Source organism: Dicentrarchus labrax, unplaced genomic scaffold, assembly GCF_905237075.1.
Source record: "Dicentrarchus labrax unplaced genomic scaffold, dlabrax2021, whole genome shotgun sequence".
NCBI lineage: Eukaryota > Metazoa > Chordata > Actinopteri > Moronidae > Dicentrarchus > Dicentrarchus labrax.
This window is the reverse complement of record NW_026136714.1, coordinates 7,919,029-7,937,691: the sequence shown is the minus strand read 5'-3', so window position 1 is coordinate 7,937,691 and position 18,663 is coordinate 7,919,029. Positions and strand designations below refer to the sequence as shown.

At 41.2% G+C, this 18,663-nt stretch overlaps 2 protein-coding genes across 3 annotated transcripts; one reads left to right on the top strand and one right to left on the bottom strand.

The window, feature by feature from the left end:
- Positions 1–60: 60 nt before the first annotated feature.
- Positions 61–2,728, bottom strand: cunh9orf85 (chromosome unknown C9orf85 homolog). Its single transcript, XM_051422675.1, has 4 exons — positions 2,533–2,728; positions 2,071–2,177; positions 1,361–1,474; positions 61–834 (listed from the first exon to the last, which is right to left on the bottom strand). Exons 1-4 carry the CDS (start codon positions 2,632–2,634, stop codon positions 597–599), a joined length of 561 nt encoding a protein of 186 aa, XP_051278635.1. The 5' UTR covers positions 2,635–2,728; the 3' UTR covers positions 61–596.
- Positions 2,729–3,138: 410 nt separating this feature from the next.
- abhd17b (abhydrolase domain containing 17B, depalmitoylase) lies at positions 3,139–18,040 on the top strand. 2 transcript variants are annotated; one of them, XM_051422667.1, is made up of 5 exons: positions 3,139–3,660; positions 5,173–5,230; positions 5,319–5,795; positions 14,688–14,867; positions 15,284–18,040. In XM_051422667.1, the coding sequence occupies exons 3-5, from the start codon at positions 5,329–5,331 to the stop codon at positions 15,501–15,503; spliced, it is 867 nt and encodes a 288-aa protein (XP_051278627.1). In that variant the 5' UTR covers positions 3,139–3,660; positions 5,173–5,230; positions 5,319–5,328; the 3' UTR covers positions 15,504–18,040. The 2 variants fall into 2 exon arrangements, with proteins under 2 accessions (XP_051278627.1, XP_051278626.1); XM_051422666.1 differs by lacking the exon at positions 5,173–5,230 and having other exon boundaries at positions 3,141–3,660.
- The last annotated feature ends 623 nt before the right edge of the window (positions 18,041–18,663 follow it).

The window sequence follows — 18,663 nt, the reverse complement described above, 5'->3', positions numbered from 1 at the left end:
CAGCCTCCAAAAGTATCATAAAGTTAAATAAACACCTCAACAACAAAAAATGATCACAACCTCTGTGAATGTAGGATTTATTGCAGGACTGTGCTATTAGACTGCAGCTGGGCATAGCTAATAAACTGTGTGTAAATACAAAATATGAGTGTGTGTGCGACAGTTAATATTTCAGTCAGTTCCTGATACCCTGGCAACGCCTCTACTTCTGCTTTTAGTGCTGCTGATACTTCAAGGCCACTATTAGGTTATTGTGAAATAAACCAACCTTTTTCACAGCAACCATTTTGACATGAATTAGTAGGGTAAACACAGGTATTATTAATGATAGTAATTAAGGTCCCATTCCATTCAGGTCAAACAGAGTCATGAAACGAAACAAAATACGGAGATACAGGGTTTCCAGTACATTGTACAGCCCATTCACGGTATATAAGGCCCTTTAAATAAAAAAAAAATGAAATGTCATCAAAAATATTCCTGAATCATCAGGTAGCACTTGTCTTCTCAGCTTCTTCATACTGTACTTTGATTGGAAAACTTGTTTTGAATATATGTGAAGTTAAAAAAAGCCTACAAGAACCCTCTAACTGTCTTTAGTCTTTAAAGCTGACTCGGGAAACATCTGGGAGGACATCGGACTTGTCCTGTGTCTTCTTTTGTTCTGAGTCCTCTCCCGTATCATCATCACTATCTCTGAGGTCACTTAAGTCATCATCATCATAATCATCATCACTGTCCAAGCCATCCACGTCCTTCTTCCCTGGTCCACGTTCTTTCTTTTTCTGTTCACCATCTTCCTCTTGCTCTTTATCGTCCGCCTCTGAGTTTATTCTACACAGTGAGAGAAAAACAAAATGAGGCTCTGCTATCATGTTTATTGACTTTTTTTAATGTCATAATGTAAACAAACAAATATGTGAAATGTGTATGGGAATAAATGGATGGCAACATTTCTAATGAAAACTGTTCTGACAGCATCTTCATGTAATGTCTTTCACAGAATGAGTTCAGTGATTTCTAAGAATCAGTTGTAATGTGTCTCATTGTCCACAAGATGGAAGACTTGCAGCAGAATTTGCTGTATGTGCTTAACAGTGATGAAACATACAAAGATTGACTTCATAAAAAGATTTTATCCTGCTTCCAAGTACAGAAAAACATCACACCACATTTCTTACAGTCATTTAATTCATGTACGATGAGAGCACACATGATATTAGTGGCTTCTTTATGAGTCACTGATGGTAATGTGGGCAAGAAAAACCTAAAATTGGCTACATTAAATAGGGATAGGTTTTCTCTACAGTATTGCATGAGTCTGCACACACAAACACTCTTATAATAAAGGATCACTCACGGAATAACGATATCTTCTTTCTTCCCACACTTGCAGCAGATCTCTAGCTGAAGGGAACATGGCTTACAAATGATGTGATACGCATCCTTCACAGTCTTCTGAGAGCACTTGACGCTGAAAGAAGAAAACAAACATACACAAATGTCATCGGTTTTCACACTGGAACCAACTTTAACAGGCAGTCCTCTCGTCTTCTGTTCCCTCTTAAAAAACATGAATGACACATCCAAAACACAACACTTTACAACACATACAAGACTGTGTGAGTCTGACTCATGCATGCAGGACATAGCTGGACATATGCAGGACGGCAACACCAAAACAAAATTTCCCAGTGTCCCTTGCATTGTACTTGCCACCTCTGCACATACATCATTCTGCACTGTGAAGCTCAAACATCACACGGTAGAACAAGAAGAAAAACAGTTTCGAGTGGAGGGAGGACCTTAACATTTCTGATGTAGCCTGACCAGAAGCCAAAAATCCCTCCATAATGATTTTATAATGGTATAATGGGGAAATTAAGCAATTCTTAGAGTGTTTCGGTTGATAAATGAATACACAGATTATCTAACTGATAAGTATAATCATAATCCATGTTGATTATCTTGTTTGTGCAACAATTACTTGCTTTTTTTTTTACTGTTGACAGATCAGATGAGCTGTGAGCGGTCATGAGCAGTTGTAGCAGTGCTGAATGTTGTACTCACCATTTTCGGGGTTGTGTTAGTGACTTGTATTTGTTGTACTTCACTTTCCACTCAAGAACACCCTTACAGTGTTGACAGAGCCCATCATGGGTCTTTGATTTTGCTTTCTACAATTAAGCAAACACATGGTGGAAATGTTAAAATAATAACGTTAGAACATAGCTTTGACAAAACAGCAGAGAAAAAGACAGGATTTATAGGAAATGCATCATTACTGACAACAATGACAGAAGATTTCTTAAACAAACAATCAAAATATTTTATTTTTATACACAATTTCTAAACAATGCAACAAAAATATCGCTTCAGCTACTGGCAGACAAAAAAATAATCTTGTCTCTACACAAGAGCCTATTGTGAACTCTATAACAATGTGAATGCAAACGTTTAAAGTGTATTTATTTGAGCTCAGTGGCCATGCAGGCTAGCTACACATGACAGACCACTCCGAGGTTCACACACCTTCACTTGTACAGTCGCTCCGTACTTGTCGTTTTTGAAGGCAGCGCTGTTCTGATGCTTCTGGGCTCTCGACCGAGACACATTACCTTTCTGAGAACTCATCTTCTTTTCCAGTTGTTTTCACTGACACATGTTGTGAGGGCACACAAATCCAAACACCACGCTAGAGAGAGCCCCAACCCGGAAGAAGTACGAGCACGTCATGAAACGTCATTGAGGTCAAACCTAGAACACCCGATTTTTTAATTTTATTTTATTTTTTAAAGTGTTTAAAATAAATGAAGACAGAAAGCTGTTTGTTAGAATAAAACAAATTTCCAAACAAGCACGATTTTTTAAAAAAAACGATAAATACGCTTGATAAAATAGTTTAATGCCAATGACGTCACCTGACTGACCGTTAGAAACCCCTCTGTCGGTGCTGATTGGTCGGTGACGCGCAATAGTAATCTCTGGTTGGCTCTCCACGACGTCAATCAAAACATTCGCTCATCACGCTGCGGCGTCGACAGGGACCGCCCACAAATAGCCACACGCTGTGTCATTGGTGGGCAGGTCTTCCTCAACCTCTTTGCTATTGGTCCGCACAGCTGTCAATCACGACCTATCCTTCCCGAGGAGATAACAAGCGGAGTGAAATTCACAACGAAAGCGGTGATGTTTCGGAGGCAAGTGATACTCCCGCGAACGAATCACCGCAGACGCGTGACACGAATTTAGTTCATTTCAGACCTTTATTGAAGTCACCCATGTCGCTGCTGAGCTGTATAGACTTGAACGTTTTGAATGAATCGATCTCGTTATCATTCAGGACCATATGTTGAGAACACCGAGCGGAGGAAGAAACGGCAGTTTGTTCGGAGGGTGTCTGGACCGGGAGGACGAAGTGGCTAGTAACTCGGAGCTGTGGTGCCAAGAGGGATATTCACACTCAACGGTGACATCGCTGACACATAGGACACGGAACAGAGGCTAATCTGGCCGAGGATAACCTTGTCAATCTCCTGGCGTCGAGAAGAAGAAGATACATTAGTTCGGAGATAACACCTGACTACGGCGACGTTGGTCAATACTGTCAACCTCTCAAAATAGAAAGAAAAACAAAACAAGCGTCCACCCGCCGTCCAGGTAATGTTGTGATCATTTCACCAGCTCTGTGTTAACGAGGGAAACACACGCACATTTGCATGCTTAGTGTTGCTGGCTAATTGGCCCATCACACTTGACAATAAAGTGTGTGTGTGTGTGTGTGTGTGTGTGTGTGTGTGTGTGTGTGTGTGTGTGTGTGTGTGTGTGTCTAGCAACTGGATATAAGCCTCCACAAACCAGCCCAGAGTCGTTGTAATCTCACTGAACACATTGCTGCCTCCACCACCATTTTACAGTAAATCGCTGTGGGGCTCCATTCTGGCTCCTTTAGCTGGAGATTATGGACTATTAGTATATAGTATGGGAAGCAAATATCCTCCACTGTGTACTTTGCTGCTGCCTGCTCCGTTTGGATGTCACAGCATCTTGCAGCAGCAGAAGTATTCATAGATTACAAGTGCTTATAAAAAAAGTATTCACTCTAAACAATCTCTGGCATACAGGTAATTAAGCTGAGCTGAAGTCACATGTGTGTAACCAAGAAGTGATTCTGAGCTTCAGTACACATGGATGTGGAAGCTCCAACAGCAGCATAGCCACTTTTCTTTTCCCAACAAATCCATTACAAGGTTGTTGGAAAAATGCCAATCAGGGGAAGACTCCAAGATGGTTCCTCGGACTAAAATATGGACAACTGTAAAATAAAAGCTGTAAATCTGCTAAAGGCAGCTTAGAAAACTGAGCGTGCAAGAAGAGTACTGGCAAAGAAGGCCACCAAGAAGCCTATGGCAAATCTGTAGCTTCTTGTGTGGATGAGACGGGCAACATTTGCAGCATATTCTGCAACATCACCTGCAAACCTTGTAGAAGGCTACAATAAAAGGAGTTACCAACATGCCAACCTACCATTGTGGCAAAAAAAATAAAAAAAAGAATTGTGATTGCATTGCATGTTTGCATACACTGAAGGATTTGCAATCGCGTAGATGTAATGACACAGTGTAATTTCTTACTTGTAGCATCTTCAAATCTGGAAATACAATCCACACACAGTGATCTGCTTCAGCCTATTCAGAAGGGCATGTGTAGTTATGCAGAGTCAAATTACAAAAAAGCCCCCCCCATCTCTCAAAAGCACCTGGATATCTAAAAGGTAGCCTTGGGTGAGGGTCCAGGTGCAGGGTGAAACAAGAAAGCCTTTTAAGTCAATACTGTCTGAGTGGTTGTGGAGCCAATCACAGTCAGGGCTTTTTTTTTTTTTTTATGATGCTGGCTAAAGAGATTCATGCATTCTGTAGAAGAGAAGCGCGTGTGTGTGTGTGTGTGTGTGTGTGTGTGTGTGTGTGTGTGTGTGTGTGTGTGTGTAAAAAAAAAATAAATAAATAAATAAAAAAAAAAAGACAGCAGCCTTGCTTCAGCCCCTGGTCACAGAAACCCCATGCTTTTCCACTTAACAAAGATAAGTGTTTATATTCTTGGAGAAAGCATCATTCAGTAGTTTCTGTGTCACGAATTTGCTCTTGTGGTGTTTTCCTTGTGATCAATCTGCAGGGGATGCAGTGGCAAATTAGCGTTTCAGTTCTTTGACAGAGCCCAGCTGCTCTCTAAGGTTATATCTGTTCTTTCTCTCATTCTTTCTTCTACTGATGAAATGTATTTGTTTCTATTTTTAACCATCGTCACTCTCTCTGTCACAGAGTTTTGAGGATGAACCACTTATCCCTCAGCGAGCTATGTTGCCTGTTCTGCTGTCCACCGTGCCCCAGCAAGATCGCCTCTAAGCTGGCCTTCCTGCCCCCAGAGCCCACATACAGCCTCATGTCCGATGACAGTGGCAGCCGATGGACTCTGCACCTCTCTGAGCGTGCCGACTGGCAGTACTCGTCCCGCGAGAAGGACGCCATCGAGTGTTTCATGACACGCACCACAAGAGGAAACCGCATTGCCTGCATGTTTGTCCGCTGCTCACCCAGCGCCCGATACACACTATTATTCTCCCATGGAAACGCAGTGGACTTGGGTCAGATGAGCAGCTTCTACATTGGCCTGGGTTCGCGCATCAACTGCAACGTCTTCTCCTACGACTACTCGGGTTACGGAGCCAGTTCTGGGAAACCCTCGGAGAAGAACTTGTACGCTGATGTAGACGCTGCCTGGCAGGCACTGCGGTCACGGTAAGGAGATATGATGATGATGATGATGATGATGATGATGATGATGATGATGGATGCAGCGATAAGAGCATCAGTATTAGAGTAATGGAATAGCACACAGACCCTAAATGGCAGTGCAGAGGAGTCTTGACAAATGTTAGGAGTGAGGGTGAGTTAAGCCCCATGAATGCTTTTAAAACTTTGTGACATAAAGAGATAACAAACAGAGCTGTGTCAGTTGAAGATGTGAGGAGGTTACAGAAGGTGCTTGGTGGAGGGATGATTAGATTGGGCCTGATAAAATCATGGGTGGAGTTGATGAGGAATGGTTTAGTAGGGATGACATGATGTTCTTGTAGGCGATAATAAGGACCGTGTTTTCTATGATTATGCTGCCCAGCCATATGTAGGTGTGAGTGGGTGCTCTGCTGCATCTTTTTGCTCTGCAGGCTATGAATAGACTGATATTTATTGGCCGATATTCGACCTTTGCCGATTTGCAGTCCGTATCTGTGCTTTTCCATCTGATGAAACATACTCATTCTGCTTCAGGGCTTCTTGTTGATGAGGTCTGCATGAAACCATATCATAGCTTTATAGTGATAATGAACCTTTTTTTTCCCTTTTTCATAAAGCAGGTAGGACAAACAGAGACTGTATGCAGACAAATATTGCTTACTTAAAGCAGCTACAAGAAGTTTTTATTGTCTTATGATCGCGTTAATGTTTCCACCTCCTCGAGGGGAATCCGACCAAATTCAACCTGGTTGCAGGTGGTGGTAGCATTTAGAATAACTATATATAAATGACGTTTATGTAGGTCATATAGAGGCATCGGTCTTAAATTGAGACCGTTTCACAACCAGTTTAAAAACGCTTTGTAGAGCGTTTAAAATATAAATAATTATCTATCTGAAACCCCACATGGTCAACCACTAGTTATGTCAGGCACAGACTCTTCTCTCAACTTCAGTCACTTCCCACAGACGCTGCCGTTCTACCTGAGCCGCAGTGGTCATCAGTCTGTCTTTTTAACCCAGTGTCCCCCATTTCCTTCCATCTTTGTTTAACCCTCGCGTCATCTCCTCCTTTTGTCTTCTTGTATAGACATTGTAGTCTGTGTCTGGTTTGGAGGCCCCTGCTCAGTTTGTTGCCTCTGTATCGAGGTCCAAAAAACATTAAATGCATACGCGTGTGTAGAGTTAAAGCAATTAGTTGAGTAATAGAATTGTCTATTAACAAAAATTTAATTGGCAGCTATTTTGATTATCAATTATTTGTTTCGGGGTCAAGAAAAAATGGCCAACATTTGCTCGTTTCAACTTAAAAACAATGATAAATTAAACTAAACGTTTTTGGGTTTTGGACCGTTGATCAGACAAAGTAAGCAATATAAAGATTACAGCTTGGGGTTTGGGTAACTGTGATGGGCATTTTTCACAATGAAGGCCTAAAGGAAATAGCTGACACATTAATCAATAAGGAAAATAACTGTTAATTGCCGCCCTTTGCGATAAACATTCATACCATAGAGACACGTTTTCTCTGATTAAACAAGAACACAGTCACAAACCCGTTCTTATAGAGAACAGGATGTGGAGGAGGAGTGTACAATGTTTGTGTGTGACTGAAAATAATGTGTCCATTTTTGCATTTTTGTTTATGTGGATGAGGGGGAAATAAAAGTTCATCCAGTAGGCCTTTTTGTTTTTGTATACTTCCTGCTGGAAGACAAACAGATGACTAAGAGAGGAGATGGGGAACATTGGCTCAGAAAAAACTAAAAAAGGCTGGAAGAGAAGAGCCAAAGCAGTGTAAATCAACCGCAAAGAGAAAAACTAGGCTTCTAGTGTTGAGAGCTCCTCCTGTGTGCTGCGATGGTAATGTGGGTGTGTGTTCTTTTTGAGGTAAATGAGGGTGTTGGCACTGCAGAGATTTAAAAGTGCTGATGGAAACCATTGGTAAGGCCACTTACAACATAATGTTACTGTTTCTTAGCTGCTGACTTTTGCTGTGACTCTCTCTCAGCACTTGTTTTACATTTTACACCATCTACCATTAAACAGAACATACGGAGTGGCCTTCTGTAAATAAGGGCCTTTGAATAAGGAAGCTGGCAAGTTAAACAGGAAACTCTTGATCATAAAGGTTCTACATACAGGAAATGGGCCACTGCTGCGAAGAAGAACCTGCTTTTCTGGTGACCACACACTGTTTGTGTATGCAATCAAACGCATTCAATGTCTCCTTAATGTTGAAACCTTTCTCTCACTTGCGTTTTCAATTTTCCACACACAGTGTTACCAAAGCTTTCGAATGTGATCGAAAAGAAGAATAAGAAACCCATTCTCTTTCTTGAAAGAGAAACTGTGCTTACTGCTGCTGTGTTCGGCTCCTTATTATTTTCCAGCGTACTTTCTTATTTTTTGACACAGTAAGAAATCTCCTGCTCCCAAACGGGCTCAAAATTAGCCTTGAAATTTAATTAATCGAGGCAGAACAGACGCCTTCTTGACGTGAATGCAAAACCTGGCTGCTCTTTTTTTTTAATGTAAGCTCAGTTATATAGTTTTAGATAAAGAAATCCATTTGCATGGTGTAACTTATAACTGCACACAGCGTGGCCCCTGGCTCTGTCTTCACCGTTTGTAGAGATGCATGAGGTTGAAGTTTTTTTTGTTTTATTGCAGTACAACACATCTAGTTCCCATGAGTGGAGTAATTCATACTGTAACTGTAATGATGTGCAATGCTAAAAAACATTCCTCCATTAAAGGGGAACTTGACAACTCAAGCCATTTCTTCGCTGGTTTTCATTTTGGTCGTCGCATGTTTTCTCAAAGAGCTCCCCCTACAGCTCTGGGACGTATATTTCAAAACGCTGTCGTAAGAAAAACTACACTTGCGGCACCCTCCTCCCCCTTTCTACCGCTGCTGATGTGCATTTGTTGCCAGGCAACTTTTTCGTGTGGAGCAATGTCTACCAAGGTGGGTAATACATTCATCGTCGCTTGTTCTTATAGCCGGCGTGGCTAACCGGTATTGAGGGGGGTGTGTGCGTTTATGTGGAATTGCGGGGAAGTCACCATTTTCACTGGAACAGGCCGTTTAACCATCCAAATGATTTCTAAACGGGTTTATTAAGTTGAAATAGTTGCCAAGTTCCCCTTTAAAGGTAGCATAATATAGAAAGTGAAAGCAGGTGTTATATAAATACTGTGAAAGTATTTGAAAGCTCTTAATCCACAGAGAAACGCACCGTCCGGGTAGACTGCAATCCATTATATGTGGTTGGCCTGGTTGTGCGTTGTGCTCAGAAAACAGCCAATCAGAAGGGAGGCTCATTCATATTGGCAAGACAAACACAACACAAAATAATTTTATTGATTAACTGATTAGTTGTTTGGTTCAGAAAATGGGGAGAAAATGTTGATCACTGTTTCCCAAAGCCCAAGGTAACACCCTCAAATGTCTTGTTTTGTTTACTGACCTAGAGGACTAATGAAAGCAAGAAAATATTCACATTTGTGGAGCAGAATTTAGAGAATTTGGCCTATTTTGTTTAAAAATATGGCTCAAAACAATTTATCGATTATCAAAATAGTTGCATATTCATTTAATTGACAGCTAATAATCAGCTAATCTATGCCATAATGTTAATCAGCAGTTTATTTAAAAAGGGTAGAGCAGGTACATCAGTCTCAGACACCGTATCATAACTATAAGTTAATCAGGGAAAAACCTTGTGAAGATCAGATGAGACTTACAGGAAGATGGGCAAAACTTGTTGTTCTAACTTGTCATGACATTTCTATTGGATCCCCATTCTACTGATGCCGCAGTGAGACGGCTTAAAACAAAACATGTCTGTCTGAATAGAGCCATATGGAGAGCTCCTCATTTGTATGTGCTGGAAAAATACAGATGACACTTCAAATGCAAATATAAGAGTAAGGCGTGATGTTCGAATACACCTTTTTAAACCAATCCATTCACTTTATTAACACTAACAAATAGACACACTGGGCACTCTGGAGCTGGGGCACATCCTGCTCAGGACGCTATTCTTTTCTCTATTTAAAAACTAAAAAAATCGACAATTCAAAAGAGATCGTTGGTTATTTATAAGTCCATTTTGCATATTTTTTTGGCTTAACCAAATGACAAGCGTCGAGTACACCTTGTGGTTGGGTTACCTCATTCACTGGCAACAATCTCCTCTTCCTTTATTGCCATGTCAGTGTCACTCTTTCTGTCTGTGAGACCTCTGCTGCTCTCCAGTTACAGTATATATTATGTTAATGGTCCCGCTGTCAGGATTGTCAACACTCGCTACTTATGCTGCCACGCATCAAACTTTCTCGGTTGGTGATACTCCGCTATGGCCTCCAAACCCCTGGCTTTTTATCAACTCAACAGGCACTTTTTTTTTTTTTCAAGTTTTTAAGGATTCTTCACAACTATGTAGGCCTAGTTGCTAGCTAATCACCAGCATTAAAATGTGGAGCTTCAATTCTCATTCCTGGGCACAACTTAAAAGGGATTTATTAACAGAAAATACGATGGAAGTCTTATGCACATTTTTTTTTTTGTCTGGCATATCTTTCTGCTTTTGTACGTGCCTAACCTTTTATTGTAGAATATTAAAAGCTTAGTGTCAGTGCGGTCCCTAGTTTGATATTATCTGCCTTTTTGACTCAGCTGTGTGTGTCTGATGGTTTGAGGGTTGTGCCAGATTCATAATTGACTGTCTATGCGATAGAAAGAGGGTACAACCCAGCCTTCTGACCCCGCTGAACATGAATCAACTAGATTGTGTTTATCACATCAAAAGGCCTCTCTGCATGGCCTCACATCAGTCGGCTGCATACATCCCTCGTGCATGTCTCTCTAGTTAGATCAGACTGAAGAAGCGAGTGAATCTCTTTCACTTTCTGTGCTTGCTGTAACTGTGTCAGTGTCTTTTTTTTTTTTTTTTTTTTCTGATTATTTGACATTTTGAACGCACCAGATCCCATACTTTTCTGCAACTGTTCTGGTTTCTGTGTCATCCAATCTTTTTCTGCTTATGATTCAGCAGTCAGCAAATTCAGCTTCTCTCCAGTGTTGACACGCTTGTGTAGGCTGCGTTCACTTCGCTCCACAGTCATATGAAGGAGGGTAGCCACCTGTCACGCTGCAAACAGTCTAGCCACCGAACCTGTGTTCTTTTGTTCAGCCACGGTGCACATGAGGCACTCCCTTTCACCTGAGCAGGATGTGGGCCAGATGATTCAGTAATTGCATGAGTCAGAAGGTTTACACACTTACACTGCCTCCATTATCATACTAAGAATGACTACTGATAGAAGAATGTATCAGGTGTACTATTTGTTGCTCCGCATGAGGGAGGGAAAAAAAGTGTGGGGCTTATTGAGTAAAGAGTGACAGATCAGAGCACTGTGTGTGTGTGTGTGTGGGTGTGGGTGTGGGCGGGCACTGTATCATTTTCTTTTCCCTCTGAGATGGAGGCGGGCCAGCAGTCAATCCCGCTAGTCTAATATTGAGTGGTAGCCTAGCAACCGATTTCCAATGAGCTTTCAGGCCGAGGTCTTCCCACAGTATGGCATATGAAAACAAACGGGAAAAACTCACTTCCCTGGTCAATCATCTTTATTGATCCAAATCAAAACACCGTCCTTCTTCTCAAGCGTTCGATAGTGGGGAGACATTCTCGCAAACATTGACACGGAGGGGCCAGCCCAACATGTCTATGAATTGTTTTGCTTACTTGAAATATCAGTTGAGGCTTTAGAGAAAGGCTGATGTGTCTGTTACGTCAATTGGGTGAAGTACTCACGTGCTCATGTGACTCTCCTTATTGCCAACAGGAACAGCTCAGTGATGATACTTACTGATTATATACTTATTATCCTTGCATCTTCATGTTTAATTCACTTTAAAGACTTTTTTTTTATTTTTTAATATGTGGGCATTGATCTCAACATATGCATATTTATTTTCAAGACAAGTATACAATGGAAGTAAATGAGTAAAAAGATGCTAAGCATAATAACAGATCATAGGAGCGCTTCACTAAAGACTCCCCCTGCTGTAGTGCAGATGGTACGCTAATCTGTTAAAAATGCCTGTACATATGTTCAGGATGTCCTAAAATATCTATTAGTCATAGTGACTGCTATGGGATGAGAATATTTTTGGTCTTGAGGGTAAAAGAGGTGGGCAGCCAAGAGGGAGCGAGAGACAGAACAGGGGAACGAGGGAGGATGTGATGCATAATAGATTGGATTTGTGTCAGGAGACTAAATTGATGAAGGTCTGGGGGAGGGGTGTAACCATGGAGCATGGGCTGGCTATGGCTTGGGGAGGTCTATTCAAGCTGAAATGCAATAGAGTAAATTGTAGGCTAGCGTTGGCCTGGATCCGGGATAGTCAAAGGCCGGATCGTTGTGGCGTTTTAACACGAGCACAGCTGCAGATCTGCACGACCTTTCCTGAATGTGTGAGCAAAAGCCACAGCAGTCCATCAAACGGTGCCAAGATAGCAGGGTGGGTTAGTGGTTGGAGTGACCTTGTTGTACGTGGAAGGTCACTGGTTCAAGCCTTGCATTATTCATTGTATTTATTTGTGTGAGTGCAAAACACTCCTACTTGTACAATGTTGGTGTAAAGCTGTAAGCCAAGCATGCCAAGTTAGGGGGAAAGCCTTGCTGCTTTTTGGTCCTATATCCTCTCACCTGATGACTAAGCTGTCAGATGGTTTCAATTTACCCTCTGTGTATTGACATTGCATAAGCTTTATATTGTGGTGAGTTCTTATGAGTCTTGGGATTGGCCAGGCTTCAGTGGCCTGATATGGCAAAAGAACATTAACTAGATCAGCATAACGAAAAGGAGATAAGTCAAAGATAATGACGGATAAACGTGTACTTAAGGGATACTACGCTGAATAAAAACGTTCATAACAGTAAACAAATAACAGACTGTTGCGACAATATGACAGACCTACAGGCATTGCTGTTCAATGTTCAGCAATACGCTGGAGATATGAGGTCTAATTAAACCCAATCATTCAACAGTGAACAGTTATGAGTAAGAGACGTAAGCAACCAAACAACCCCCCCCCCATTTGAGCAATCTAGTTTCATGTCTCCTGGGAGGAGTTAATATTGAAGATCTATTCCAAAATCAACAGAATGGCAGTGATCTCTCCGATCGCTCAACTTCTTTCTCTCTGTTATTGTTTCATTAAATTAAAACTGAACCAGACAAAAAGCAGGACTCTACCTTCCATGCTCTTCATCAGGAGTGTAGGTCATGGTTGGGCCTCCCGCAAACATTTAGTAAATTATTTTTTTTAGCGATGACACTTTTTGTCTTAAATGTCAAAACCCCCCAAGGCATTTAAGGCTCTGAGAAATGGCATTTCCACAAATCGGACTGGACCAAAGTGGATTCTCATTAACAGTAATTTATGCTTTATTTTGATGACAGATCATTAGGATTGAACTGAGTGTGAAGATGGCCTTTACTTGAAAATGGTAAAACAAAGCTGTTTGTGGCAGATTTTTTAGAAGCCGCTAGTCTGTAATCGGACACTTAGAAAGGTCAGTGTCATTCTTTTATACAGTTTATACAAAGACTTGAGATTTTGGCCCTCGTCCTCACTATCTCCCTAAAACCGCCACATTATGTTCCATAATTGAAATAAGCTTTCAGTTCATGAATCGTGTATATCATGGTCAGCCAACCTTGAGAGTTAATGGTGCTGTTAACACCACAGCACCCAACAGCCTGCGCTATGCCTTGCCAGTATTTTCACCCCTATTTATACTCGATGAAGGCCAGCTAACACACTGACGATAAACAGTTCCTATGTTCCTGCTAATGACTGTCTGTCTGCAAACTAGACCGTGTGTACACACTAGCATTGTGAGTGGTGTCAGACTTTGGTGTTCATATAGTTTTCATCACTGTGTCTTACAGGAGTGCAGTGGTAGAGGCTGTATTGTTAAGCCTGTAATGTTAGTACTCCTAATTTTCTTAATAGAGTAGATCAGAGATTTTGTCAGGCTGATTGTGGCTGTTTACTATGCACTATCCAGCAGTGCAGCAGTGGAGACAGTGATGCAGTGTTCTCAGACGAGGTTTCAGGTTGTCAGCTGACTGCCTGCTTGCTAGAGTGGGTCACGTTCTTCATAATCAGCTGTGGAATGTCTTCTCTTCCGTTTTTTTTTTTTTTCCTTTTCTCCTCCCTCTCCCAGTTTGTCCCTCGGCCTCAATCCAGTACCAGTGTCTGTTTTTGCTCTCTTTCTGCTTGTTTTGCTCTTATTCCCCCTCCTCCCCTCTGAATCACGAGACTACAGTGGTGGTCCTCTCTGTTCAGCTGCTTTGAAAAGCAGCAGAAAGCCACCGAACCTTGGCCGCTTCCCATCTTTGTGTGCTTGTTTTAGGAGACCGTATAATCACTGAGTCACTGTGCCATGACGTTTCAGCCAATAATAGAGCATGAGTGAGTCTCACACAGGTGTGTGTTTGCTTATGGAGCAGCATGTGGGGGAAATGAGAGGACGATGGGAGACTAATTGGATGTGTTAGTGTACTTATTATGTGATTGGTAAAAAGCAGACCCATACCTAGAAAATTGTGATTACACAAAGTGTCCCCTTTACTATGAAAAGCACTTAAAGAAAATCAACTTTAACCAGGAAAAGCAAATGTTGTATTTTGGAATCCACTGTTTTTGCCAGCCAAGCTGCTTTTCATAATTAACAAAAGGCCCAACTGGACTCCTGCCAGTGTCTGGTAGAGCACACAAAATTTACCCGACTATGCCTCACCGCTTGCATTTTAAATGTCCTCATCGTGATCAACGAAAGGGTGATATTCAGATATTCTGTGTCTGTCTCACAGGTATGGCATCCGGCCAGAGAACGTGATCGTGTACGGCCAGAGCATTGGCACCGTGCCCTCTGTGGACCTGGCCTCTCGCTATGAGAGTGCTGCAGTCATCCTCCACTCCCCGCTCACGTCTGGCATGAGAGTGGCCTTCCCCGACACCAAGAAGACCTACTGCTTTGACGCCTTCCCAAAGTGAGTGCAATGTGTGACAGCCTGGCTAAATGCATCATGAACACCTACAGAAAGGCCCCCAGCCTCCCTGCACAGATAGTCAAATAACAGAGTACACGTGGATTTCAGAACAGCTTTGTATGAATGAGGAATCATGAAGACACACACAAGCTTGCAAATATGGACTTACACATTTAGATGTGTCAAATCTATTCAGGACTGTTTCACTTCTTTGTGATTCAAAGGGCTTAAAAATATTCTCAATAGCTCCCTCTGGTGGTAAGTTGGAAAACTAGCTCTACTCTGTGAATTTTCAGCATTTATTGTGAATTTTCTTTATAGTAACTCAACCCACAACTCACTTTTTCTGTTTGTCTTTATATCTGTGTTCTGCAAACCCTCCTAAATATCTGTTTTCTTATCTTCTTTCTCGAAAGCATCGACAAGATTTCGAAGGTAACGTCACCGGTACTGGTGATCCACGGTACGGAGGACGAGGTCATCGACTTCTCCCATGGCCTGGCGCTGTATGAACGCTGTCAGCGCCCCGTGGAGCCCCTCTGGGTGGAGGGGGCCGGACACAATGACGTGGAGCTCTACGGACAATACCTGGAGAGACTCAAACAGTTTGTTGCGCATGAGCTGGTCAACTTGTAGAGGAGCTTGGGGGGAAAAAAAGGGTGGAGAGGGAAGACGAGAAGAAAGCAATGGTTTCCAGCAGAGGTTGGATGATGGAGAAAGGGGTGCAACCTTTTCCTTTTTTTTTATTTTTTTTTTTTTTTTGTGAAGTGATGCAGGTAGAAGTGGTTTTTGTCTGTGTAGTACTGGTTTTGGTGGCGGTCTTCTCTCATTATCAAACACCTCTCCCCCTTTGGAGCTCCAGTTTGTCCGGGCCTGTCAGTACCGTCCACTCCACATGCTGCAGCTGTGAACTTACAAGTACCCATCATTTTGTTTTGCTTTTAGATTTTCTTTTTATCATGTTGAAAATCGCACATTATGAAGGTGCATGAATGAAAGAGGAAGTAGATACAGACAACATACCATGTGTACATGCAGTATGACAGAGTGTGTGTGGGTGTGTGTGTGTGTTGCATTTTTGCTGCCTTTTGAGAAGGACATGGTCCACGGTTCCTAATGGAGACCTCTGCCATCAGCTCCTGAGGCTTTTGAGGTCCTGAAAAACAGCCTTGCTACAAACTGGACCGGACCAGAAGTGGACCTGACTCTCTCTAATCCAACTGAACTCAGTCTGACTATGAAGTCAGGTTTTGTCCCACACACTGCAGTCACCATGAATTTCTTTTTTTGGATTACTGTTTATTATATTTTTTATATTCTACATGATATTTGCACGTATCAGCTGTCACTGAAGAACTGTACAAGACATACTGACATATTACCTAGCTGTGCCAGTGTTGCCAAATGTTTAGTATAATATATTGCAGAGACCTAGACACACAGATAACTTTGTACTTTGTACAAATACTATCTAGAAACATCTCCAAAGCTCTGTTAGCTGTATTCAGTCTCTACTTCTCTGTTTAGTCTTAAAATGGTACAGTTTAATGTTACAATCTACAAGAATATGATGCAAGATGGGGCTCTTACAGCAGCTCACGTAGCCAGTTAAAAGGCTGGGGCTGTATGTCGGTGACCAATAAAGTGAGGGTTATTTCCTCACACTTTCTTTTGAAAATTTTTCCACAGCTCTTACGTCGGAGTTTACCTCGAAGTATTGTTGCTGTCAGATCACTATCACTACGCTGTAGTTGATGAACTTGATGAACTTGATGTTTTCAGAAAAATTGAATGCTGGACAGTTTTGTGGACAAAATATCTGACCCCTCTTTGAAAATAGCAAGTATTCGCCTTGATATAGTAGCTAATTATGAATCCCAGTACCCTGACAGTGTTTTTTCTGTCTTTGGGTCTGAAGATATAAAGTTAAATAATGTACGTAGTTATTATTACAGATCTTGCTTATGTACCTAAATCAGATCTTTCTATATGTATCTTTTTTATGTGATAAAAATTTAATTACTGTGACAGCAGCTTACCGGTCTGTGATCTGATCAAGACTTATACCACTAATGCCAATCCGGACTGAATGGTGAACGTTATTAACACAGCTATTGTCGACTCATTTTCAGTTCAGGAAGTTGTTTAAAAAATGGAAATGTTTTATTTTGAGTTATTGAGAAGCGTACTTAAGTACATTATGCTGAAAAAAAGACCTTGAGTTACTCCCTCACAATATGTCTACTGGGACAATGGGTTATTTCAGTGTAAGTGGCTCAGCATTAGAGGCCTCCATCATGGACAGAATGGTTTGGTTTTTTTTGTCTTAATTTTATCTTTTTGTCTGCATGGTATTTCTGGATCCATTGTTGTCTGTTGATTTGCCCTTTTAATGCCAAGTGAAGCAAAACAAAGCACTGGCCAGCTGATGAATCCATTAAGGCGCTGTCAGAGGCCTGAAAACAAATGTCAAACTGCTACTGCATGCCATGAAAAGCTAGTTTCTCTTATGTTTTTGGCCTGTATAACAAACACAGAATCATATAAGAAATCTCTGTGAATTATATTCTTATGGGTATTTTTAATACCTGTATTACACTTGAGCCTTTGTTCACAAAAGGGGTCAGATATACTGTTATGTGACAATTAACCAATAAGTCAATGGGTGCTACTGTAGCCTACTGCTACCTTCAGGTCTGATTACTACAGGTTGAGAGAAAAGCAAAGCGAGCCTAATGTTTGTCAGACTGACCCAGATCCAGATCAGGATTGGTAACCGTTTGTCAGGTGATGGTCTGTTGAAAAAACTTTTTATTTTTTTCACAACTCATTTGTCTTATAAGCAAGGTTATGATTTTTTTCATTTTCACTTTGTAAATAATATTTGTACTGGACTTGTTATAATTTTTCTTTTTCTTTCACAAGCTTTTGTCATCATCTCTCAGCTCTTACTTCTCTAACTCTTGATATGACAACTAATATACCATGGTAGGCCATCATGTTGGCTTTTCAGATGACCTTTGTACTGGTCAGTTTGACTAATGTCATCTCTGATTTGATTAGATTAATTTTGTAAAGCATATTTCAATACAGAAGGAACTTGTATGTAGTAACAATATTAATATAGTAATTCTAACATGGATAGAGAAAATAAAATGGTATTTGAGAAGCAACCCAATGTGTGACTCTTGATTTCATATTTCATTTTTGTTCTATATTAGAGATGGATCGCCTTGTGCCATAACAAATATTATAATAATGGAGTCCTTACGAAGTGGGGGGGGCTTGTTGTTATTATGACGGGGTTGAGCTCATGTTCTCAGGACAAGAGTGCTTCTGTTTATGGAAGGAGATGTGATTTGACTGCACCACAACAAAGCAGATTGATATTTACTGTTAACAACATACACACTCCCTCTGTCAGGTTGATTGTCATTACGAATCAGTTTTAACAACCAATTTCTCAGGGATTACCATGTGTTTGGGGTCTTATGCTTTTGGAAAACTTGAAGATTGAATTGTGAGACTCTAAAAACAGGTGGGCACATTATCAAACACCTGTACAATTTAATAAAATCCAACACAACAGCCCTGCATCAAATATTACCTTTGTGTATCAGGGGCATGTAATATCTGAGGGTGCATATTGTGGTATTACTGCGTGTTGTTCATAATACTGCAACATCTTTCTTTAGTTAATATACTAGAGATAACCATGTTCTGTGCAGTGTGTTTCTGTCTTACTTCCCCCAGTTCAAACTAAAGAGATGATATTTGAAGAGACTCCACTGAAAGG